The sequence below is a fragment of the Camarhynchus parvulus genome, chromosome Z, assembly GCF_901933205.1.
Source record: "Camarhynchus parvulus chromosome Z, STF_HiC, whole genome shotgun sequence".
NCBI lineage: Eukaryota > Metazoa > Chordata > Aves > Passeriformes > Thraupidae > Camarhynchus > Camarhynchus parvulus.
In genome coordinates, this window is record NC_044601.1 from 62,295,215 (window position 1) to 62,321,139 (window position 25,925).

At 42.2% G+C, this 25,925-nt stretch overlaps 1 protein-coding gene across 1 annotated transcript; it reads left to right on the top strand.

The window, feature by feature from the left end:
• KIF24 (kinesin family member 24) lies at positions 1-24,164 on the top strand. The gene is made up of 13 exons (XM_030968384.1): positions 1-72; positions 354-981; positions 4,202-4,391; positions 5,631-5,728; positions 6,970-7,185; positions 8,315-8,402; positions 10,375-10,496; positions 12,036-12,141; positions 13,930-14,001; positions 14,658-14,767; positions 15,687-17,867; positions 18,797-18,890; positions 21,071-24,164. The coding sequence occupies exons 2-13, from the start codon at positions 368-370 to the stop codon at positions 21,209-21,211; spliced, it is 4,032 nt and encodes a 1,343-aa protein (XP_030824244.1). The 5' UTR covers positions 1-72; positions 354-367; the 3' UTR covers positions 21,212-24,164.
• Positions 24,165-25,925: the final 1,761 nt, after the last annotated feature.

Consider the following 25,925-nt stretch of genomic DNA (forward strand, 5'->3'; position numbering starts at 1 on the left):
AGCTTGAAGACAGGGTTTCAGTGGCTGCGGCATTCATCAAGTAGACACCAGGCGTGTAGGAACTCTGTGGCAGTGAGTAATATTGCCTTGTGCATTTCTTACATGTTGTATATTGTATATAATTTTAAAATACAGTTTCATGGTGAAAAGATGTGTTTCATGTTTTACTTTATTGTTGTTATGGCTATTTTCTTTAGTGTTTGTCAGTCTGGTGTGTGGTAAACTAGGAGCTAAACAAGCTTCTAGCCTAACTGCAAGTATTGGCATCAGGAAATGTGTAGTTTCTTCATTTAACTTTGTCAGATGTGGTGTTTCATATTATTCTAATGTTTATTTTGTTTGATTTCTTGTAGGCTCTAGGTTAAAGATGGCATCATGCCTTTACGAATGCCTTTGTGAAGCAGAACTTGAAAAATACTATCCCCACTTTGCTGCCTTTGGTGTTGAGACAATTGATGAGCTTGCCGAGGTTTCCATGGAAGATTTCTCCAAACTGGGGGTCCATGACATAAATGACCGCAAACGTCTTTTCCACCTCATTAGAATAATCAAATATACTCAACAAGAAGGCTCTGCAAACTTAAGCAAGCAGGATTTTCAACCACATGGCCTTTTCATGCAGCCTCAGGTGACCAAGTCAAGACCCCGTAGACAGCTGCATTTCGAGTCCTTTTGTGGAGAAAATGATGGAACAGTTAAAGACTCTGAACCAGAGTTGTATCAGTCATCTGATTTCAGTGCCAATGAAGAGAAGGACAATGTAGGGGAAATGCTGGGACACATCCCACCACACAATCCAGAGCCAATCAGATTAACTAGAAGAGACCTAAATATTGCTGGAATAGGTACAAAAAATGACCTGAGCTGTCCAACAGTTTCTGATGATATTGCTCCTCTCCTGGGCGATTCTGAAGTTCCTATTGTACAAAGAGTAACTCATATTTCAGGGTATGATTACGGACTACCTCATTCCTGTATCAGGTAATAATCACTCACCTTTATTTTGCTAATATTTCAGGTTAGTCATAATTGATTCTTTCTTAATTGTGGAGCAGAATCTGTCTTCCTTACCTCCAAATAAGCAATCCAAGCACTACAGAGCAATGCAAAGTCTTACAGACAAGAGAGATATTAATAGGCATTTCCAACTCTCCGAGTCTTATAGAAGGAATCATCTGAATTTGACCAGCTGCTACTCACCAAGGTTGTCTAAGAATAGTCTTTATTGTCTTTCAGGATTTAAGGCTTTCTTTTCTTGGTATTTGAGCCAATCTTTGTCTTTCCATGGGACTATTTTGTAAAACATTATTTTTCCAAAATACAGCATTGCCTGTGGTTAAATTTGTCAAGCTTTTCTTGGTAAAAAGGATGCAAGCTGTGATGGCTATATTTGTTTATAAGGAAATTTATGAACTGAAGCTTTAAAAGGAAGCAAAATGAATGCAGCTGGGAAGGGTTACAGACCTGATGGTGAGAAGGATGCCTTGCAGCTGCTCCCTAGGCATGTGATCTGTAACTTCCATACTTTTCCCAGTGTTTGGTACTGGAGAGGCTGGGGTTATCATGAACCACTGGTAAATCTACCCTGGCAACATTTTTAAAGCACTAAATATTTTTTTCCTGATTCACCAGAGGCATATACACACCCCTGCCTGCATAATACCAGTATCTAGCTTTGGCAATGCAGTCATGGTAGTTAACAGGAATGAAAAGAGGTAGTTTTATGAAGTTAGGTTTGGTCTGGGAAGGTTGTGGAGAAAGATTTGGTCCAGGGAAAGATCCATGGGGTTGAGGTGTCAGTTACAGCTCCCACCTGGAGTGTATGTAGCCTGGAGGGATAGATGGTGCTGCCACGGTGGAAAAGTACTAAGGTGACATAGTAAGTAGAGCACTTAAACTGTGAAAGGTAAGACAGGTTTATAACTCTCCTTGGCTGGACAAAAAATCATTCCTACCTTCTGGAGAAGTGCACTCGCCTCCAATATATATTAATACCTGGGTGCATTCTCTGTCTCTTCTGGAAGATGAGCCTATGTGCAGCTAAAAGGACAGGATTTATAATGTTGGCAAATTACAAAATGAAACATTATTAAACCTAATGCCTCAAGTAAAGGAGTTAAAGATTTTTAATCCTGCAATAGAGACATGTTCTTCATTGTTCTCTCTTTCCTTGTTCTCTTCTTTTGCAAGCACATTCTTTTGTACCAAGCATTATGGCTCATCTCGTGGGCTTTCTGCATCCTCCTCCTGAAATGCCTCAACTTAATTTTCTTGTGTTTGGAGAGTTGTGCATTTCAGGCAGGCTTGGAGCAGCATGCTTACACTCAGGTTTGATTCCTGTTTTGCAAGTGCTTAACTGCTTTACTGAATCCATCCATTTGCATGGCACCTTGTGATTTGACCACTGTGAAGGCTCACCTAGTCTCATTTATGAGAAATATTGGAAAACACAGACACGATTTCAGATAGCAGAAGGACAAAGAGTTCTGTTAATATGTTCAAATTTATTTTGAACTTGCCCACAGCAAATAACTTGATTATGCAAAGACATAATTGTCCTTCTGACCTATTATTAGATTTATGATGATCTGTGTCATGACTGTTGTTTGACTTTTTTTCCTAGTAATGAAAAATTATTTTATCATAAAATACAATTTATATTTTAAAAGAGTTAGTAAGAAATATGAACTTTGGGTTCAGCATATAGAATTAATGTGCATTCTATTCCCATACAAAATATACTCAACAAAAATGTTCCTCTGTACTAGAAAAAAATTATTCCTTTTTTCTCATTAACAGAGTCTCTAAATTTTCAGGGTTTTTTTTCTCCAAATACTGCAATCCTTTCTGCTTCAAGCTCTTAGAGCACAACAGACTCTTGCTGCAGGTCACCAATTACGCCATCTGGCATCAGAATTAAACTTCAGAGCTTCTGATCATTTGTTGGACAACATTTGGTGCCTAGTGATATGCATAAGCTCACACCAGCTTATGAAGTGGACATTGCCTTTCTTTTCGGACAAAAGAATTTTCCATCTAAATGCACAGCCTGATCCTGAACTGCACAGGAAAGCTGTACTAAAATTACAAGGACTCTGGTGACCAATGAAGATTGCTCATGTGTGGTCTTCAAAGACATATCTTGAGATTTAAATGTGCATCTCACATGCTTCTGGGGAATCATGGAGCACAACAGCAATGATACCACAAGCATGTGGATGTTAATGAGATGTTGAGTAGCTTGGGGGTTACAGTTTGTTAGACAACTGTATATATGAGTTTTCAGTTGCTATGCTAAGAGATTTTGGCACCTGGACAGTGTGGCAGAAACACTGCTTTTGGGCAAGTTGGGGCTTGATTATTTGAAATGCAAATCCAGGCTGAAAATTTTTACTGATTTGGCTAAAGACAGCTTGAAGAAGGGAGAGAAAAATTGAATACACTTTGGTTAATTCAAGCCCATTCTATTCACAAAATGCGGTACGCAGCAGGTTAATCAATGAAACATGAAATTACTTCCTGTGTCTGAGGTGTCTGAAAGGGGACTAAATTAAAATTGCTGAAACATAAGAGCACAACTTTGTGTATGGTCTAAAACCACATAACCCTTTTATGAAAAAAGACCAAAGGGGAGACAAGGATGAGATCAGTTTGGTTTGGGTTTTTTTTTGAGCTGAACAGGAACATGGTGATACTATCTGATTTGCCAGTTTGAGTCATGTACTTGTAACCAGCTGGACAGTCTATAATGGGAAGAAAAAAGTCCAGCATGAGAGGAAAAGCAACTAAGTATTGTATCTTTTCCTTTTCAAAATCTATTCATATTTTCATTGTACATGATTAAGTGACTAATCATGAGTGCAAATAATTGCACAAGATTAAATTTCATTACATTAACTTGGATATTATGTCAGCTTCCATCTCATGTTTGTGTACAACTGAAAATATGTCAGTCCAGCAGCAAGTTCAGGAGTGTAACTGTGCAAACATAACTATTCCTTTAACAGAAGTGTACAGGAAGCATCAGTCTGTTTAGGAAAAAATCATCAGAAACTGCATCATGTAAAAATGAGGTGTGTTATGGAGTTTTTTGATAGGCATTAACAGCAGAAACATTCTGTGATGAATGTAACAAATTCAGATGTATTCTATATTCTGTTGTAACTTGATTTTAAAATGTGGACCTCCATTATTGTTGTAGATCCAATACTTTCGACAAAGAGACTCCATGGACAGAGAGTGACAAAATCAGAGTGTGTGTCCGAAAACGTCCTCTCTGCATGAGGGAGGAGAGACGTGGGGAGGCAAATATAATCACAGTGAAAGATCAGGAAACCCTACTTCTCCATGAGAAGAAGGAGGCAGTCGATCTTACACAATACATTTTACAGGTAACATCATCCATTGAAGGTTGTGTTTATGGGCCAGTTATTTGCATGGAAGGGTCAAGCTGGAGTTTCCATGAGGGAAAACAGAAAAGGACTATTAGTATTTCTTATACTGAAATAGGTGGTGGGCTTTTGATTTAGCTCAGAGTTGTCTATATTTGAGTTGCTTCTGATTTATGCCAGACTGTGCCAGCAAACCCAAGCCCAGAATTTTAAGGTGTAGAGGTTTGTCTTTTGGAACTTTGTATGTGGCAAAATAAGCCCTCTGCTACATGCCATTGCTGCAGGAGTAGTGCCTGCTGAGGGCTTTCCAGGGTACTTCAGTGAGGAGTTCCCTTTCTACTCTTTAAGCATTGTAGGTCTGTTTCAATGAATCATACATACCCTCATCCCCTCCCTTCCATTTTTCTCAAATGCTTTTGGAAATTAAGTTCCCGTTTGTCTTTGTCTCCTAATCCCAAATATTTTGTGCTGTCATAGTTCAAATTCTCACTTGTGACTGACAGCACCAGGAACAGAACTGATTGGTAGAGGCAGCAAGCTATTCTCGCTCTCCTGACTGTTATTTTTACAACCTGGGCCCTAGTAACAACAGTTTGAAGTATCTGGTAAAATTTCAGATCTCTCTCAGGCCCAGTTCTTGTGCCACCTTTTACAGTGGGAAACATACTGAATCATTTCCACAGACTCTGTTTCTTTGAGTCTGATCTGAAGTGTGGGAAGTTTTGATTTTCTTGCCCCCTTTTGAGTTCAGACAATGTAGCTTTGCTTAGGAGCAGCTTCTTTCTTTTCTGGCACAAAACTTTTTATAAGAATGGAGGCAATTAATCACAACTAAGTCACAAGTGAGAACTAATTTTGAGAGAGTCAAGAGTTGACTCTCAGTTCTTTTTACTGTTACAGTCTGACAGTACATCTGTAGACTGATTAATTTCATGAATAAGTTTTCTTTAATTAGCTTTTTTTTGTTTCTTGTTAAAAGGCTCTGGCGTGTTATGCTTCAGAGTAATGGGAAATTGAGGCATTTTTGTTTTCTTTTTTTTTCCCTACCCTGAATCTCTTGACTGGTGTGTTCCTACATGAGTTGTGCTGCATATTAAGTGTGCTAGATCACTCTCTACTTAATCCAAAGCCATATGAAGTCACTGGAAAAGCTTTCATTGTTTCATTTTACCTTTGAATGGAGTTGGAGGGGAAGTGAAACATATTCATGCTCATGTAAAGATTGTCTTTGTTTTTTAGCATGTTTTTTGTTTTGATGAAGTCTTCGAGGAGTCATGTACCAATCAGGATGTGTACATGAAGACAGCTTATCCTCTCATTCAGCATATTTTTAACGGGTAGGGCATCAGTGCTTACATTGGTTATTTGTTGTTTTGCTGTTTTCCAGTTTTATGTGTATGCCTGAATTTTGCTTTATGCTTTTCATCTTTTGACACGTACCTTGATTTCACATTTGCCACATGCTTTCCTCCTTTCAGAATATCTTTGATTGCAATTTTGACAAAAGTAAATCATGGCAAACTTTTTTCATGCTAAGTGACAAATCTCAATTACAGAAGAAGGTTAAATTGAACTCAGTTGCAACCAAGTGACAGCATGGTCAGCCTAGAATAAAAACGTGTCCCAGGATTTCAGAGCTCTCATCTTCACTCTAACAAAGGCTCCTGTGTGGCAGAGCACACTCATCTGTAGAAAAATAATGTTACCTCTTTCCTGACACTACTGAGAGATATTTTTACATGTATTTGTACAGTTCACAAGGTAATAGAAATTAAGAATAACCTTGTGATTTATTTTTATTGATTTATATTTGCTTAGAGGTTTAATTGTAATTACATACCTCCTGATTAATGGGAAATTTATGGTGGCTTTACATGAGGCATCTTATTGCTATGCAAGGTTATATACATATATATATTGAATATATACTTGAATATAATTACTTTGAGTCTTTGAAGGAAAATATGACATATCCATAATGAAAATAACCAAAATGGAGCATTCTGTTACTGAAAATCTCCAAGTGTCATCGACAGAGATAGAGTATCATGCTCTTGAGAAAAGGAAAGTGAGAGCGGAGAATGAGGCTTCTACCTTGCTGTGTAATAATCACTAAAGCCACAATTCTGCTAGTCCAGTAATGCCACCAGAAGAAATTATGCTATTTTTTTCCCAGCTTCCCCCTTACTTTTCCATCCCTCCTGCCGGCATTCATTTAATGTGACACCATGGCGAGGCCAGTCTGCAATCTAAACTGGCAAGAAATTGTTTGCTGTGATTATTGCAGCCCTACATTTTTACCCATTCCTCTGCCAGGAGTACTGAGCCAGGTGCAAAATCTTTTTTTTAAAAGGGGCAGGGAAAGGAAAGGAAGAGAGCCAGCACCTTGTGCCACATCAGATCTCCATAGGGTATGCTTGGAAATCATTGTTAAGCATCCTTCAGTTTCCCAGAGAGGGTAGCAGATCAAACCTCATTGCTAAGGGGCCGCTATAGATAGATACCAGCATTGCAGAATATTATTTAATAGATATGAAGGAATCAGATGTGTCACTAAACACATATGCTGTCTTCACAGAGGCAATGCAACTTGCTTTGCATACGGGCAGACTGGTGCTGGCAAGACTTACACCATGATAGGGAATCACCGGACTCCAGGACTCTATGCCCTGGCTGCCCAGGACATCTTTAGGTACCTGGAAGCATCACCATCCAGGAAAGAGCAAGTGGTTTTGATCAGTTTTTATGAGATCTACTGTGGACACCTTTATGACCTGCTAAATGGAAGGCAAAGGTATGATTTTCTACAAGCCTGTGGTTGTGAATCAGTTGGTTACTGTTTGGAAATCAGTTACTGTTTTCATGTGATTACATTTAACATACTAGCATTTATAGTAAATGTTACATATTTAATTAGGGTTGTTCACAGGAGATACTTAGGGACAATAGCAAGATCTGACAGTAGATACTGTGACATTGATAGGGACTCCTGGTTTGTTGTTTGGGGGAAAAATAAGGACTTAGGTTTGAGATACAAGCTCAGGCTCTTGCTACACTGTAATAAGATAATAGCTGGACATCCATAGGTAGAGAAACAAGTTTGTTGTAGCCAGAAGTTCCTGTCTTGAAATCATAGAACATTTTGAGAAGGTACCTTAAAGATCATCTTATTCCACCCCTGCTGCCGTGGGCAGGGACAACTTCCACTAGACCAGGTTGCTCCAAGCCCCATCCAACCTGGCCTTGAACGTTTTTGGGCATGGGACATCCACAACTTGTTTGGACAGCCTGTTGCGTGTCAACCATTGGGGAGTCCTTATCTTTCCCTGTTCAAGCATAAACTGTGGCTGTCCCTCCTGCTGTGCCAGTGGGGATTTGGCTCTTGCCAGTCCAGTCTCTGAAGATCCTGTTGATTCCTACGTTCCAGACTCTGCAGAGCCTGCGCACCTTCTCCCTGGGCACCTTTGCCTGGCAGCCCAGTGACTCAGCCCAGCAAGCCTCTGGAGGTGATGCTGAAATACGACTCTAAGGCTATAGGAACTGCTTTTAAATCCTGTGGAAAAAACATTAGAATATGAACAGAACAAAATTTACAGATTGATGAGGACTTAGGGGAGCCTGAGATGTAGTTTAAAGCGAGACAGGAACTCTAACATGTAAACATGGTAATTTACTCCCCTGCTTTATTATATTCTTGAACTAGCAGAAATGCATTGGTAATGTCTCTTTAGCAGTGAAATGTCAGTGGTACTTGTTATAAATTAAGTACTTCTTCAGCTCTGAAAATAAATGAATGACAGCAGGGCCTCTCCCCTGTCAGTAGCCTTGATTGCTTTTTCTCAGTGTCACGGTGCAGACATGTGTTTTCATTGCTGCTTTTTAAGATCTCAGATATCTTCTTTTTTACACTGTTCTCTTGTCAGGCTTTTTGCAAGAGAAGATGGCAAGCATGTCGTTCAGATAGTTGGACTGCGGGAGGTTCAGGTGGATTCTGTAGATGAGCTGTTGGAGGTAATGTTTGGGATTTGTTCTTTGTCTTCTGCAACCCAATTTGCTCATTTGTGAAGTGTGTCACTTACAGAGATTATTTACTGTGTAGCACCAGTGTATATTCCTGTTTAAGGCCCTGAAATTGGCAACCCCAGCAAGACACCAAGGGGCTCTATTAAAAGTGCCTTTTTTCCTTAAGCTGTTTCTTGTGTTAGTCGCATGCTAACAGCTGTCATTTCTGCTGCCATTCCATAGGGAAAGATTCCAGAAGTTAAACAGTGTCCCAGTAAGGGACCTTGAAAGCTGGATATGTATTTTCTGGCAGGGTGGTATCTTGCGGCTTTACGGATTTAGATTTTGTATATAAAAGATATGTTTTTTGCACAGAATATATAAATTTGAAAATTATTAGAAACAGACATTAGAAAATACTTAAGATTGACATATTTTGTCTGGATTAGGATTAAAATACTGCTTATGTGTGTGCATGATAACAGCCAAGTAAAATGAAGATCTTTAAACAGTAGCTAACATTCACCAAGAACAAGGCTTCAGTTTTCTTCCCTACTTGGCTGAGCCCTAAAAGGACACTGGCAAATTTTGTGTATTGTCCTGCAGCAAGCAAGCTGATTAAATCCACTTGCTATTTAGCCTGACTTTGCGTAGTTTAATTCTTTTTTTTTTGGTGAGGAAGTGTCAGTTACAAGTACCTGATACTGTAACTGGCTCATTAAAATTGTCATAGTGTTGTCCACTGATATTGCACTTAATTTAGTTGTTCATCTTCCCATTAACTCCAAGCTTCAGGACAAGCTGGTGATGCTTCTGCAAGTTGGAGTGCAAATTTACTATATGATTGATTTGCAATTCCTTGGTATTATCACATTCCACACACAGAAGAGCTATTAAATTACTTAATTTTTACAGATATCCTGGGGGGAAAATTACATTGTTCACAGGCCCTTTTGAAGACAGAAATGTCACTGGCTTGACTCAGAACTTCTGAGTATTCTGCAACAGATATATGGAAATATATCATATGGAGCTTTGAAAGCATCCCTAATTAATCACTGCTCATTGATGTTGGCTTTGATTCAGAAATTATCTTCACTTAGCACTGATATAAAGCTCAGAAGCCGCAATGGGTGGTTATGTTGCTCATTGAGAACTGGCCACTGAAAAGCATGAATAATTCACATCTATTAGCTGAGAATGTATTGATTTTTCTAGGCAATATTTTGATTTGTTCTTGCAGCCAGAAGCAAAATTAATGGCTTTTCGATGAATGTCCTGCTGCAGTCAACGTTAGACTTTCTGCAATAGTCCTTTAAATTTTTCAAAAAAGAATTATCCAGATTTGTATCTTGAAATAGCCTTTATCCTTCTGCCTTGCCTTCCTTCCTTGTTTTCTTATTTTACTGTTTTATTGAGTATAATTAATCTTTTAAATTTGTTCCTTACTCTGGCATAATTTTTCTTTTTAGTTTTGGAAATTTAGAAAGGTTTTGGCAGTTCATAAATTTGTGTGTGACTTTCTGGATAACTGTACTCATCTAGTGAGTAAGTAAGAAAGTACTTGAGAAAGTAAAATTTTAAAAGAACACAAAAAATGGTCAATCTCATAAGTCTCTTAGATTGTATCTGTAGTACTAGAAAAGTATGCCAGCAATATAAGAAATAATTTAATTTTATTATTTGAATATTTTTCAAATATGAGTGAGTGTCTGATGCAACATATTGTTAGTAGCAGTGTAACTCTTTAAGCAGTGTAGCTCTTTAAGCTCTGTAGTGTCACTACAAACAAGTCCATGCATAAAGCTCTGAAAGAACTATTGGAAGGGATCCAGTCTACCTCTACTGCCTTGCACCAAATCTTAAGGCTGTAATGCACCTTTCCTCACAATGTATCCTCACCTTAGGAGGACAGATCTCTTTCTGAGAGATTGTGGTTTTATTTACAATTCATTTGGATTTTGTCCCCCTTATTTTGCAGGTGATTTTGAAGGGAGGGAAAGAACGTAGCACAGGAGTTACTGCTGTCAACTCAGATTCCTCTCGGTCTCATGCTATCATCCAAATTCAAATTAAAGACACAAGCAACAGGACATTTGGGAGGTAAGACCGGAAGCAGAAGTGCTCAGTGCTGATGTCAAGCCCAGGGACATCCAAGAGACAAAGAGGAGGTGTTAGTGCACAAGTGTGAGTTAAATTAGAAGACAGAGTTAAAAGGGACTAAAAAAGTTCCACAGTCCTTTCTCCATTTCCAAGGAGAATGTTGTAGGCACGTCTGCAAGACCTTTGTCAAAATTGTTCATACAAATTTCCAGTGAAGGAGTTTGACAATCAAATCCATCCCCTCATCTTCAGTATTTAATTTGGCTAAAGGTAGACACCTGCGGTGTACTTATCCACATGTGAACTCACCACCACCTTTGAAGTCAGTAGAATGAAATTGCCACTTCTGGGATCCCTGCAGTAAATTATGTCAGGTGCATTTGCCCCTCAAAGCAGTTCTGTCCTGCAATTGACTACAAAGAGAGTGTGGGATGACCAGCCCAGGTGGAGATGATTCCACAACAAATGTTTGCCTTTGGCCAGAAGAATCAGAGTACCTCACATAAACCTCCATGATAATTTGAATGTGTGACTCTGATGCTATCTGCAGCAGACAGAAAGAGCAATTTACTTACACTTGTGGCATCCACTTTGTGTATTCAAAAATAAAATGTACCTCTTCTCAGTCATCTTTTCTCCAGAGTAAACAACCTCAAGAAATAGGTCTGAGGAAGAATGTCTGTGCATCTGCATTACTGCCAAGTATCACAAAATCCTGCTAACACCTCCTTCCATTAGCTACCACACTGTCTTCTTTCCCAGGATTTAATTTTCAACACAAGGCAAAATGGGAGGGCCACAAACACTGGAGAGAGCAAAAGACAGAACAGGCAGGCTTAGAAATAAAAGCGTAGAGGTTTATGTAGGTGTGGCATTTGAACTGGGCGGGTTTTGTGTGTCTGAAAGGGAGGTGGAGCTGAACTGAGGGAAGGGTGCCAAGATGTGCCGATAAAAAAAGTCAGGGCTGTTGCAGGAAAAGAGGTAGAACAAAGACAAAGATACAGTGCCACAGTCAGTACAGCAGCTGGCACCCGGAGCTAGGGAGTGTGAAAGGGAGTAATGGAGTTCTGTGGAAAGAAACAGTAGGGATCACTGAAAGCTCAGTGACTTGCTACACTGGAAATTTCTGTCCCTGTTGTCCTGAATTCCCATTTGACATGGCAGTTGTCTGTTTTACCTGGAAGGAGAAATCAAAACACTTACAATTTCTTTTAGCCCTTTTCTTAGGAAACTACAAACACAGTGATTATCTGGAAAGATGAATGTGTTGTACTTTACACAGCTTATCCATTAAACTGTGGAGCACTATCATTGCGTGTAACTACATTTTATATTATTTAATGTTAAGATGCTCTGACACGGTTCTTGCTCCTATGCCTATTTTGGTATCTCAGATATTTCCAATGGATGTTTCTTGTTCAAAAGGAGTTCTTTCTAATCACTCTTCTAAGACCATGTGTTGCAGCCTGCTGGTTTAATAAAGAAAAAAAGAAGAGGGGAAAAAAGCCCCTAAGATAAATGCAACTTTGTTTTTTCTAGGATATCATTCATTGACTTGGCTGGCAGTGAAAGAGCAGCTGATGCCAAAGAAAAGGATCGACAAACAAAAATGGAAGGAGCAGAAATAAACCAAAGTCTTTTGGCAGTAAGCTACTATTATGTCTGGGGAAAGTTTTGTATTTAATTACTAGGATGTATTTTAGGATTGAAATGAACCACAGAATAATGTATGCATGTATTCCATAGAGAGGAAAAAATAACCAAGATACTATGTGTGTTCAGTTTAATTTGTCTCATGACTGAAAAACAATTTAAGAAGGAAGAGATATCCTTATAAAAATTAAGTATTTTTAATCCATTCTTACTGCCAGACAGGTAAACATAGCATGGACAATGTTAGGTGTAGTATAAGTCCCATATTTAATATAGAAGGTTTTGTCCCTTCTAAATAATACTGGCTTGGAATTGCCATGTTTGTTTCATGAAAGCACATCTGTTCCTGCCAGTTATTTTTACCACTTAGACTTCTCTTTCAAATCTGGAATAAAGGACTTAAGAGCATAAAAACGATCAGTCTATGTGTGGGGAGAAAGGAACAGGAAGATATGCACTCCTGAGGCAAACGGTCTTTTTAAGTGTCCTTAGTCAGGCAAAGAGGGACAAAGGAGCAGAAAAATGCCATCTAAGATAAAGCAGAAGTGCCTGTAAGTGTAAATGCTGCAGAAAGGTTTGCTCCTCCTCTAATGCAAACAAGCAGGGCTCAGTGGTGACTGGGGGCTTCTCTAAGCCAGGCTGAAGGTGATTCAGGTTCCAGGGTAGGAGCCAGCAGTGCAGAAGTCTGCACACAGCTGTACCTCTTAGTGTGTTGTAAATAGGAGGTAGCTTGGTCTGCTTTAGGAATGTGGATGCTCTTTTGCATAGAGGCTCTCTCTGCACTGGAATATTAGTGTTTGTGCTGGGGTGGTAGCCTGTGAAGTGAATGTGTTTCTGTGCTTCATGCTTTCTTGAGTATTTGCTGATGAATAACTGAGTGTCATGGGGAGTTGGTACCTCTACAGAAAGAAGTCTGATCTTGAAGGTCTGCTCCAGCCTAAACAATTCTGTGATTCCCGAGAATCCTAAGCCCATGAAATTCTTTTAAAAGAAGCTGTAAAATCAGAGTCTGTACATTTTTGGTATTGTGTGAAACTAAGAAGATATCTAGACAATCTACAAGTAGTGACTGAATTAAATATAAAAAGCAGCTTTGGGTAAATCTTCATAACGTGCAGCCTGTAAAACCTAGCTCTGGCTGCAACGATCTTAACACTCTCTTCAGACCTTTTAACCCATGAAATCTCAAGTCTGCTGCTGGTTTGAATATTCGTGTTGTTTTCAAGTGGAAGACTTTCAGACACTGCAACTATGAGAGCCAGACTAAAGAATTACAATAGTTTAATCTCTTGTTACAGGTGCAGTTTTTGATAAAATGCTGTGAAAGTGAGAATAAGTGTCATTTTCAGTGGGAGTTTGTGGAATGTAGAAAGGCTGTAAATGCCTGATGGCAGTATCACTATGACAATGCTGTAATCTGCTATCTCGAGAAGAAAGAAAATAAGAGAGGTAGCTCAAAAAGCTCTGTCCTTTGGGTACACCTGCCCTGCAAGCTGCAGCATAGTGTAGGCTACACCCAGTCTGGCTTCAGACTAGCTAGGTGTAGTGCAGGCAGCAGCTCTGTGGAGCTCCATGTGTGCTCAATGTGTGTGCTTGCTCCTTGCATCTGGTGCTGCCCACAGAGCCATCAGGCAGGGCACAAATTCACCTTGCAAAGGACAACACATAGTAAGAGTCAAAGTGACACAGGACCTGGGTAGCCTTGGTTTGTTGCTGTTCAGATCCTTGCCAGTGCATGACTGATCTGTTTTTCTCTTCTGTTTTTTCTTTCTTTTGGTAGCTAAAGGAATGCATTCGGGCCTTGGATCAGGAACAAGTGCATACTCCTTTCCGGCAAAGCAAGTTAACTCTGGTAAGATGAGCAGAAAGGCAGGAGGAGAGATTTCCCTGCTGAGAACAAAAATAAACAAAAAAATCAAATAAATAAATAAATAGATTGCACAGTTCAGTAACTGCTTCCTCTCTTGAGGAAGAGAGGAAATGCATAGCTTTTGTAAATTTTAATTTTAAAGGTAATCACAGAATTAAAGCCAGCTGCCAATTTCCTCCAGCCAACAATGGGGACTGGCATGGGAAAAAAAACAAACAAGCCAAGAGCTGAAATCAAACAAAACCCTAAACACTACCGTCCAGACTCATACAGACTTACCATCCATCTCCCCACAGTCTGAAAACACTCTTGCATCTTCTATTCAGTTACTGTCCTGGGAGCTTTCATCAATAGTTCTTTACTTCAGCTGTAACTTCTGCTTTATTCCTCAAACCATATTGGCAACCTTGCAGCATCTGGAACAAGGGCTTGTTTAGAGCTCTAATTAATACCTGCATTCATTTTAAACTATAAACAAATACAGGCAAGAAAAACTGAGACAAGAGGACTACATTTATCAAAAAAATTTAAAAGCCACTATCTCATGTTGAATTTCTTCTGTAGATATTGTTAATTTACAGGATATGCAAGAGACATGAACTGCTAAGAACTCAGTTTCTTTTTCCTTCAAACCCTAGGTGCTGAAAGACTCTTTCATTGGCAATTCCAAGACATGTATGATAGCCAATGTTTCACCAAGCAACCTAGCTGCAGAGCACACCCTGAACACTCTGCGATATGCTGACAGGTAGGAGGCGAAACTCAGTTCTTGCCAGGGTGAAAATCACAAAGTAAAAAGCAATGTGTGATGTTTGCAATTACATTTTGTTATAGTTGAATTGAAAATGTCGGTTTAGGCGAGAAACAGAATCTTTAAAAAGCTAATAAAATTGTTACTTATTTAGATTCTTATATTTTGTCTTAAATTTTTTGGGTCTTGTAATACTTTCTGATGGCCACTTTCAGTGATGAAAATATCACTGTGTGCCCTGTAACTGCAGGATTACTGACCTGAGCAATCAGAAGTTTTGATTTAGTTTTGTATTTTGATTCTACTTAGAATGTGTGCAAGGCCTTCACCCTCCCTCCTACAGAGCAGGAAGTAAATTACAAGCTGTGCAATGCTGGTCTTAAAAGGACAACAGACAGCTTGAGGGGCAAGAGGAGCAGAGGGAGCAGCTGAGGGTCAGGGTGGTAAGGGAAAGGGTGATACCAGTTAATCATCTCTTCCAGCTGTACTGCTGAGTCTGATCCAGGAGCAGTGCAGCCCTGTGCACATCACCTGAGCTATGAAGCCCTGCTGCAACTACTTCAAAAGTCCTGCTTTGAGCCTTGTGGGACTCTGTGATGTGCTGTGGAGAATACCAGCTGGTTCTGCTGCATTATAATGTGTGGAAATGCACTTGCACTGGAACTGAGGCCATTTCCTCGCTTCACCCTTTATGCACTGCTCAAGGAACAGCTTAAAAAGACTGCTATAGATTTTTCCAAAAGTCCAGGAATTTTAGCAGGAGGGTTTTGATACCTGTGAAGATCACAGACAGAAAACAAACCATGATGTTCAATTCAATATTTAGTCTTAGTATGTGAAAGCATTAATTTGTTCTGAAGATGCTGTTATTTATCTGAAAGCATGACATCTTCTAAATCCAGCCTCTTTTTTACAGGGTCAAAGAGCTGAAGAAAGGGATTAGATACCCTGCCCCTGTCACAAAAAGGCGTCGCAAAGCTGGAACTGTATCTCCAAGGCATATCCCAGGCTCTCCCTTTTTGCCGCCTGGGGAAAAGAGCTCTCCAAAGAAAGTGAAGCTAGGCCTACAGCATCCCTCAAGTGCTGCAAAACCAAAGGCATATCCTGCAACCCTCCAGCCACCTGGTGTCCCTCTTACCTCTACCCCCAAGGGAGCTGGCAAAGGACATGCCTACATAGAAGATACCAGCACTCCCTGCTTCCACCACACCACCCCAGTTAAGGGAGTCCTAGAAATAACACATCCCCTGAAGAGAAGTTATCTATCCCCCCTCCCTGAAAAGAGCTCCTCAGTGGAGGATTTCATTGCCACAGAAGAGAATGGCCAGCAAGACAAGTATATGCAAAACAGAACACCTGTCCAGTGCCTGAAAGTTCAGACAGTGCAACCTCTTCAGAAACAATTTGTTCCTAATGACGATAATTCCTCTGGAGATGGCAATCTCCAAAGTGAACAGGAATGGGGAAATACTTTTGCTAAACAGTCTGTTGAACCACGGACATATTTGCCTCCATATCAGAAGGAAAGGGAAGAGCATTTACGTCTTTATCACCAGCAGTTTCAGCAACCCCCTATTCTAAAGCAAAAATTGAACTATCAACCCCTTGAGAGGTTTTTAATGCAGTACAAGCCCGAGGAGATTCAATTGAAGCAGGAGCTGAGCCTGCCTCCAACTGAAGGGCAGAGCAAAGAGTGGATACAGCAGGAAGATCTGGATGACAGTGATTTCAGTGAAGATTCTTTCTCACCTGTCTGTAGTCAAAAGAGTGTGAAAAGAGGAAATAGCAGCAAATCCAGTCAACATTCATTTTTCCTTCATGAAAGAGAGCAAGGAACCGAAGAAGAGCAAAAAGGCCAAAAGCGGCAGGATTTATTTTTTAAATATTCAGTACCCATGGAAGACCATGGATTAGATGACAGCTGGAATTGTAGTGAGGGTCGCTCAGAGGTAGAGGAACCCATTAAAAATGCAGGCTGCAGCAAAACTCCTGCAGACTGGAGCTATGACTTAGCTGAATTCCCTCCAAGCAATACTGCAGAAAAACCTTACTGCCTGCAGGAAGATCCTGCTTGCAGCTGGAGAAATGGCAAGGACTCCCTACCTGATCACAAAGAGTACAAGTCCAAACACAGACATCCTGTTTACTCCAGTGAAGCCACCTTAACTCCAGAAACAGATGCTTCAACCCCATGTGTATCTCCTGTGTTGAAATCAGGAACTCCAGAGTGCAAAGAATGTGATCTCCAGCATGAGGAGAAGGAAGAATCCACTTTGGCTAAAAAGGCTACCCTTGTAGGAGGAGGTGTAAATTGGAAAGCTCGAAAAAATGGAGTCAGCCACTCCGTTTCTTCCAGTTGTTCCTCAGAATTCACCTCTGAGCTCATGACCCCACCCCGGGTATCACCTCTTGATGGTGAGGACACAACTGAAACAGAGAAAGCAACTTCCAACCAAGAGCAGCCCCACGGCGAGAAGCAGGTGCCAGACAGTGATGCCCAGAGCAGCTTTGAGGACGAGGACTGGCCGTGCACCAGGAGCAGAGCCATGACTGACAGCATGCTGGAGCTGGCAGAGCAGCCCAGCCACGGGGAAAGGCTCTGTGCCCTGCTGGGCTCCTCTCAAGCCACAGACAAGAAGCTCCCACCCACCTGTGGCCGTGTGAAGCCGTGCTGCTGCCACCTGCGATCAGTTTTATCCAAGCAGGGAGTCCGGCGCAGTTTGTTTGTTGAACGTGACCCGGCAGAAACATCCACAGCTGGATCCACAGCTGGATCCACTGTCCCCGGGCCAGAGACCCCCTCTCAGGAGAGCAGCCGGCTGCAGCAGCCCAAGCCAGGACTGAGGAATGAGGACCTCACCCATTTTGAAGACCCTGCCAAGTCATCGTTTGGCAATGAGGAGACAGGATTGCCAAAAAACAAGTCAAAGCAGAGTATTTTTACACAAGAAACTTTTGCTGCAGATGCAGGATTTGCAACCAAAGATAATAAGGCAATAGCAAATGCAAAATGCCCCTCACAAGTATCCAGCAGCTGTTCTCCAAGTGCTGCATCAGAGATGGGGAAATGGCAGAGGGAAGCCCTAGAAAAGGCACAGTAAGTCTTGCTCATCATGAAGTTTGTAGTGAAGCTTAGAAAATATGGACATGTGATACATTTGCCTGTTTTTGTATGTCATACTCCTATGTACTTAAAAAACCAATGGTTAATCATTTTATTAAATAATTATGAGGTTCATCATAATTTATAGTAATTATCTTAAAAATATATGGTTGCTTTTATTTAGTGATATTTTAAAATCTCACAGGAAACCAATTATTATATTAGAGCTTCTAGGATAATGCTAGAGGAATAAATATTATAATACAAACTGCAGTTCTCAGTAATTAATTGGCTTACTCTAAGCTGTAAAGTACCTAAAATATATCAAAACCTTCCATCAAGAATCAGGTTATAGCTGTTCCATCAATGAAAAGAAAAGCTGCTAGGGCAGCTGAACAGTCACTAAAGATGTAGATATAAAGCTTCTGAGTACTCTGAGCTGCCATTGTCAGCTCCCAGGACTAGACTGCATTCTCTTGACTGAAAATACATTGTTGGTCAGTGAAACTTGCTCAGAGGAATCAACAGCAGCACTGCTTTCCTGCTCAGCCTGTTTCGTACTGGAATTATTTACAGACTCATGGCCATAAACCATTTCACCTATTAATTAGACACAACAATTAGTTGTACTCCTTGATTCTCCTACAGTGAAAAGCAGTTGTGTGCTGCCTGTGCTAAGGGCGGGCTGTGGTCACTCCTCTGTGAGCAGCCCTCAGTCACCCAGCTCATCCTGAAGCCCACACCAGTGCAGTCCAGTGCACTTCATGGAGCACTGGTGTGCCCTTCCTGAGTGCCAGGGACACAGGAGACCAAGGCTTCCTCTGGGGTGTTCCTCTTTCTTGAAGGTTTATTGAGGCCAGCTGTGATTACAAACAGTGATTACACTACAGGCTGTGTAACCAGTGTGTGTTTTTGTTAATCAGAAAGACTCTAATTCGTGCTCATCAGCAGCAGCTGGATGAACTGGCACACCTGTGCTTCAAAGAGGAATGCTTGATAAATCAGATGTCAGCAATGGTAAGTGTTTCAAATGATGGTTTTGGTGCCCGTTGAGCCTGCATAAATTAATCTTAGAGATTGTTAACTTGAATTGGTGGTATGCTGTTCCTTGTCAGTTCAAGCCCTTCTCCAAGGCCTGTCTTAGTCCTGGGAGAGGCCTCTCATTTTCAGTGCCTACTGTGTTTGCCAGTCTCCAGTCTGACAGGCCCTTGGGGAGCAGGAGATGTATGGGCCAAGCCTGAAGCCCTTGTCTCTGATAAGAGAGCCTTCCCTTATCTTGCATCACGGGGCAGACTGTACCAGACAGGCCATCTGTCCCTGTGATGTTTTAGTTATTGCAGACTGGGACAAGTAAGCCAATACCACAAACAGAGCACACCCCTAGGGCAGGACACTGGTGGGATTTGGCTCTTCCCTCTGGGAGCCTCTTTGCCTCTCACACTGCAGGTGTGCCAACAGCCCGGGCCTCACTTACTCCAGTGTTCTGACCACTGTGGCTTGTGCCTCACATGCTCTTGGCTTTGGTTACTCAAGTGTTTCTTGGCTTGTCTTTGCCTCAGATGACAGTGGTGTACCCTAGACCTAAAAACTGGCACCTGCATGGCCCCACTGCTAGCTAGGCAATCCCAGTTCTCTGTTTCTCCTGTATCCCAACAGATGCCTGTCACACCTATGTGAAAATCCAGACTATGAACATTTTCTGATGAGAACACCTGCCTTCCCAGTTCCCTCTGCTTCTCAGTAAAGCCAAGCTCCATTGCTGCATTACATTATCAAACCGTTTCAATTCCTGTCACAGTTCAGATCTGAAGTACAGGGACTCTTCCCTCAGGGACTTTGGAGTGAGGCCACCATGTGGCTTATTCACTGTGATTTCAAATTGTATATGCTGTTTTACAGATAACATGCAGTTCACAAAGCAGCACAGGAGACATAAACTGTATGTTTTCTGGCAGACAACGCAGTGAAACAAAGATATCTTTCATCTTCTTAATTTTTTTTAATCTTCTGAGATTGTTCTTCTTGAGTTTGTTAGTCACTGGACACCAGCTCTCCCCCTGCATTTATTTGCCCCTTGCAGCAAGCAGTTATTTTCAGGCTAGCAGAATTTTTACAAGCTTGCCAGGCCTTCCCAGCAGTGTGTGAATAACATACCCTGTAGTTTTATTTCACAGCATGACCTTTTTTGGGTAATGAAATGTGCTTGGTCTTCATGCATCAGCTTCTCTCCTTCCATTTGCAGATGGTTTCAGCTTCTTCAGCCATGAAACTTTGGCTGCAGGAGAAACTCCTGCCAAGATCAGACACACACTGAACAAAGCAATATTTAAAGTGCTTAAGAAAATATGCCACAGCAGCTGGGCTAGTCGTCATCGCTGTCCTGATTTCCCTGCAGGACAGAGATGCAGTGCAGGACATACAGCTGGAGTACTGCCAAATAAGCTTTTGCATGATTGATTTTCATACACAGCAGCTGAATTTCCCAGACCTGGGGAAGCTGACACCTCCCAGCTTCTCAGGCACAGACCTGTGAACAAAAGCACCAAACTACTCTCAGCTGGAGAGCAGAGCACATCCAAGTGCTCCCTTACTAATACAAGCCCTACTTAAAAAAGGATGAAAACTCCAGTTTTAATCACAGTTCTATACTGGTTTTTATCCATGTGGCAATGAAAGGTAGAGTTCCCTGGGCTGAGGCTGGATACGGTGCTCATGGCAGGCCTGCAGCCATGGCCCCATGACCTGATGGGACATAAATCCCTTGCATCTCTCAAGATTGGACTGTAATGTCTGATCCATAGTGACCTAACTCACCATTTATTTTCATAATTGATAAATCCAACATGAGAGGTGTCGGGAACAGAGTTCAGTACATGGTAAAACTGGATGACCAGTCCTGGTACCAAACTTTTGAAAAGCTAACCAGAGTAGAAGAGTGACAGCAGCTGCTGTATTTTTATTTTTAAGCCACTACATGAGCTGTAATTTCACTAACAGATAAAACTACCAGAGTCAGTGAACCTTGGTATTTAGAGGCACTGACCTTTGCCTGTGAGGGCTGTGACTTAAAAAGGAAATGCTGATTTAATCTTCTACTCTGCAAATGCTTTTACATTCTGCTGCAGTGTAAAAAATATGCTGATTTTTTCAACCTACTGATACTGTTCGCTACTGTTTCCTTGTGCCTTCCTTGCCAGGATTTTCAGAATTTCATGGCCATGCTGGATGAAATCTTGGTGCTGAAGTCAAAGTGTGTCCAAACAATGCGAGCCCAGCTTCAGCTCTGTTCAGCCTCCCCTGGCACTGACAAATCCCTGCAAACACGTCCACCCGTTTAGACCTTCTTTGCTTGCACATGCACTGGAGCAGCTACAGGAAACGCCAGCCAGCACTTTGCTACACCTGGTTCTGCAGAGTGTGGGTGGTAGGGGATAGTTTTTGGTTTGATGTTTGTGACTAGCGTGTGTTTTATATAAGGATGGAGAGAATTCTGAGTAAATGAGAGATGACTAATTGGCACCATAAGCTTTGTATTTCATTAATACCAATAAGCCACATTCTGAACAGTAACAATTCAGCAGCCTTTAAATATCTCACCAAGTAGCAGTCAAGTCATGTTAATGTATCATAGCAGCGGCTCACATGTTAAAGGCAATCGTGTGTTGCCAAGTAAGGGAAACAACTTTGAAGCCAGATACAGGTCAGAACAGAAATGCTCAAAAGCTACCCAGAAAAGTCTTTGCAAACAAAAGCGAGGAAAGAGAGGAGCCAGGGATTGTTACACTAAGGTGTCTGGACCTTAAGTGTTTGGAAGTCAAGGCAGGGTGTGAAGTGCCGTCAGTTTCAGAAGAAGGAAACCTATTGTTGAATTAATGCTTGGGATGAACCCTCCAGAGCTCCTGAAAGAGGTGGCTTTAAGTTATGGGTAAGGAGCGGTTTAGCAAGGACTTCCTACCAAAGATTCCATCTGGCATCTTAATAAGCACATGGGTTTCATGCTGCTGCCCAGAGAAGACGCCAGCAGCTGTACCTGCAGCACACCCCATCTAATGCCTGCTCTGAGCAGAGCTGAACAGATTTCTCACATGAAATCGGGGTCTGCTTGGAGGCACTGGGCTTCCAGAAGCTGTTGACAGCACTGTGATGTGAAACTGGTATTTGAATCAAGGGCTACACAGCCATCAGCTGGAGCCCTGCAGAAGCCCTAGTGCTGCAAGCATTGCATCTGAACCACAAAGCCAGTCCACTTGCTTTGAAGGCACAAGTGACCTTGAGCATGCTTGCTGTGTGTGCACTCCCACTCCCAAAATTAGGGCTGTCGCAGCACATTCATCCATCTCTGTGTCTCCTCAGTAATGCCTGTGGTAGCTCGTTCAAAGCCTGCTCAGTAGCCAGAAATGCCAAGGGGAACAGGACACTGCTGTTTGACCCGCTGTGGGTTTTGCTGCCTGCCTGCACAGTCTCCCTGAGGAGCCCAGGTTGGGCTGAGCAGCGGGACAGTAATCACAGTGACACTCTGGGATGCAAATTTGGTGCAAACACTCCCAGGAATGTCACCCAGCGTAGGCCTGGGGAACAGAAGCAAATCCCACATCACTGTCCTGGCTGTTGAGTTGTTTTTAGCACTGGTTAGTCTCCATCTTGCAGCTGAGACTGGATTCCTCTGTGGAGAAAAGAGCAGAATTTCTCTGGGGTCTGAGGTTATGGCTCTCAAAATGGCTACTGTGTTCTGGTCACAGACCAGCAGCAAGGCACCTGAACCTGGGTCAGAAGCCTCCCTCACTCACCCAGGGCTGTGAGGCATTCAGGAGCAAAACTCTTGGTATTTCTGCATGGCACAGAGCAGTGGTGCCCAACAGCCACCAGAGAGCTGTAAAGCAGTGGGAGATCAACACTCTGCTAAAACCACTCAGGGAGGAACAAGTGTTTAAAACCACCGATTCCCTCCACTTCCTGGGGTCAGGGAGAGCTTTCCTGTGAGTTAGGTGAGGGGAATACAGGGCAGCTGGGTAGTCCTCCTGATAGCATAAAATAGATATGGGCACTTAGTTTCCCCAGCACGTTCTCAGCGAGCATGCAGCAAACACTGCTGTCAGGGAGGAGTTAGGCAAGTCTATTTGAAACCAAAGAAAAGGTCAGACTGTAGGATGTGTGCACAGGTCGCAGACAAATGTGATGCCCAGTCAGAAACAGTGCAAGGGAGGAAAATTTTCCCTCCACGTACTCTGACATTTGGGAAATGAGTGTTCATTGATCACTCAGGTTTTTAAAAAGCCGCTGAGCAAAGTATGTTCACAGGCATTTAGAGTGTCTTACAGAAGCTGGCTATTCCTAAGCAACACACAAGAATCATTTGCACAACCCATAGTGCCATGTACTAACCTCATAATCTGCAGGCACAGTTGTGACAAGACAGATGAGTGACCAAAAATTTCTGTGAGCAGAGGAGATGTGAGTTAAGTCAGCTGCCAGAGTGGAGCCACCTGTGAATCCCATCTGATCTATTGTGAAAAAGCAAGTCTGGCAGATCTGAGCCTCAGCAGCAAATCCCAGAGCAGGAACTATCTGCTCCCTTGAGGAACGGCCAGGGACACTGAGAAACAACAAATAATCAAAACAACAACCACACACAATTTTCCAATGTCTGATACAATCTTTTTTTTAAACGGGTTATCCAGCCAATCCACATGACTACCTTCTTAAATATTTTGTCTGTTCTCCAAATTTTATTTTCTCTACTGAAGGTGAGATTTGACCAAAATAAAATAAAGTACCTGGCTGTGAAAAGCAGCCCATCCTTGGCAATAACATGAACACTGCTGCACGCCCCAAAGATACCAACAATGGGTTCCTCATGTGCCACAGAAACTATCCAGCTGTTGTCAGAAATGGTAACATTTTTCTCTCCCCTTTGAGGTTTATTACCTAGTTGCTGCTTTAATTCTTGTGTGAAAATGTGCTAAATGAACATTTTAAGTGTCATCCCCTTCCTACTGTTTGATATTTCACTGACAACTGCTACAAAAGGTTTTCACTTCAACTTGAACATGCATTAAAGTGTCATAAAAGCAATCTAAGAGATTTAGAGAGTTTGGCCATGTACCATCAAATAAACACAGAACTAAAATTGATTCACTTTTGTATTCAGATGCAACAATGACTATTAATGCTTATTAGCAAAGGCTTGATACTTTATTTCAATAGTTGACAGGATTTAAAATAAAATTCAGTTTGCTACAGAACTCTGGTGAAAATCATTTTAGGTGAACACGATCAAAATATCCATTTGATTGACTGCAAAAGATTAAGAGGGCTGGAAATCTGTACGGGGATTTTAACAGGGCTCGTTGGTGTGGAGAGTTTCAGGAGCCCTGACCCACAGCTGGACTGAGCCTTCCTGGCCTGGAGAGCTGTTGACACAGGCTCTGTGCTTCAGCAGATCCGCAGCAGGAGCCAGGAGACCGGGCAAGAAAAGCCCTGGGGCACTGGGGCAGCCAGACGCAGGATCAGGAGCCCTCGGCCGCCATGGGGGTGAAGGGTGGCTCTGCAGTACCAAAGCCATCTCCAGGCTGCTGCTGTCCAGAACCAGCAGGAGGCAACTCAAAGATGCTCTCCTTGAAAGCACAACCACCAGTTCAGGCACTGTCTCTACACTTCTCACCAGCCTTCCCGCCCAGGCACACAGACCCCAGACAGAACCTCTGACAAAGGCACAGCAGGGACATAAATCAGTGTGACCTGACAGCCTAAGGAAAAGCTCCAAAGTCGCGAGTGTGATCAGGGATGCAGCCAATCTTCTCACCAGCCAGCAGCAGGGCAGAGCCTCGCCTCACTCCAGCCAGCAGGACCACCCCCCAGCCCTGATGAACTGTGCCTGGACAGTACCAGATTAACAAGTGCTGCACAGCACCCTGAACATTGAACTCTGGTCACACAGGGTCTCTTGTTACACATTCATTCAGCAGTTCTTCTTGTCTAAGCCACCCCCTTAACCCCTCACTCTGTGGTATTTTTTGAAGCAATACCCTTCATGCCTTCAACCACCCAAGGATTTAAATCCAGAAACATCACTGCCAAAGCAAGAGTGGCGTCACCAGGGTAGACTTGGGTGGGCATGGCTCTCTCAAATAAGACCTTGCATCTTCACAGCTGCCACTTCCCACCTTCATCTCCAGAAGGGCTCCAAAAGCAGAGTGATTATTCTGTGGGATTAAGAGCCAGGCCTTGGAGGGGAACTGTGAAAAAAAAAACCCCGTACACTAATACAATCAGATTATTTTATTCAGAGGTTTGGTCTAAATAGCTGTTTCTTTGATGGCAAAGACTTCTTGCCCCTTCTGGCTTGTCTGGTACCAGACGGGGACTCGCTGGAGTAGCAATTCTGAGAAAACCAGAACAAGCAACACAACCGAATGCTCTCAGCAGTGATGGCAAAGCAGTTTGAATTTTGTTTTCAAGGTTTTCCAAATAATCAAGAACGCCATTTCCTCACTTCACTGTTGCATTTCTCACCTGGGAATGAAAAAAAGCTGGACATTACCTGCACTCACAGAGGCAGCAGCTGCTGTCCCACCAGCTGCTCAGTGTCCTTCTTAGACAATCTTTATTTCAGTTCCACCACTAGAAAATGGTGAAGGGTCAACACTATGGGGTATATGCAAGGCAACCTGCCCTGCTCCTCATCATCCCTGTCCACATCTCCTAGATACTTGCCAGCAGATCTCTCTCTTGCATCATTTTAAGTCAACATTTAATTCACACAGTTGGGCACCCCACAGAGAATTCCATGAGTGCACACTGGGCCCAAATTGGGTGTTTTTGTCACAGAGAGTTAACAACATAATGGAGACAAATGCCATCTCCTTTGGAGTCCTGATGAGCTGAAACCTCCTACTGAAAAACCTACACTGGTGTAATGGGCTGAGACATTTTGCCCTCCAGCAGGCTGATGCTCCAGTCCCAGGCTCTAACGTGAGTTTGGATCCCTAGGCTGGGGTTTTGCCACAAAACAGAAATAAGCCACAGAGAAGCAAAGCACCTTCTACCACTGCA

Coding starts and splice junctions, on each gene's coding strand:
- KIF24 (XM_030968384.1), top strand. CDS start 368: ATGGCATCATGCCTTTACGAATGCCTTTGTGAAGCAGAACTTGAAAAA. Junction 4,392..5,630: donor TTACACAATACATTTTACAG/GTAACATCATCC, acceptor TTTGTTTTTTAG/CATGTTTTTTGTTTTGATGA. Junction 10,497..12,035: donor AGCAACAGGACATTTGGGAG/GTAAGACCGGAA, acceptor TGTTTTTTCTAG/GATATCATTCATTGACTTGG.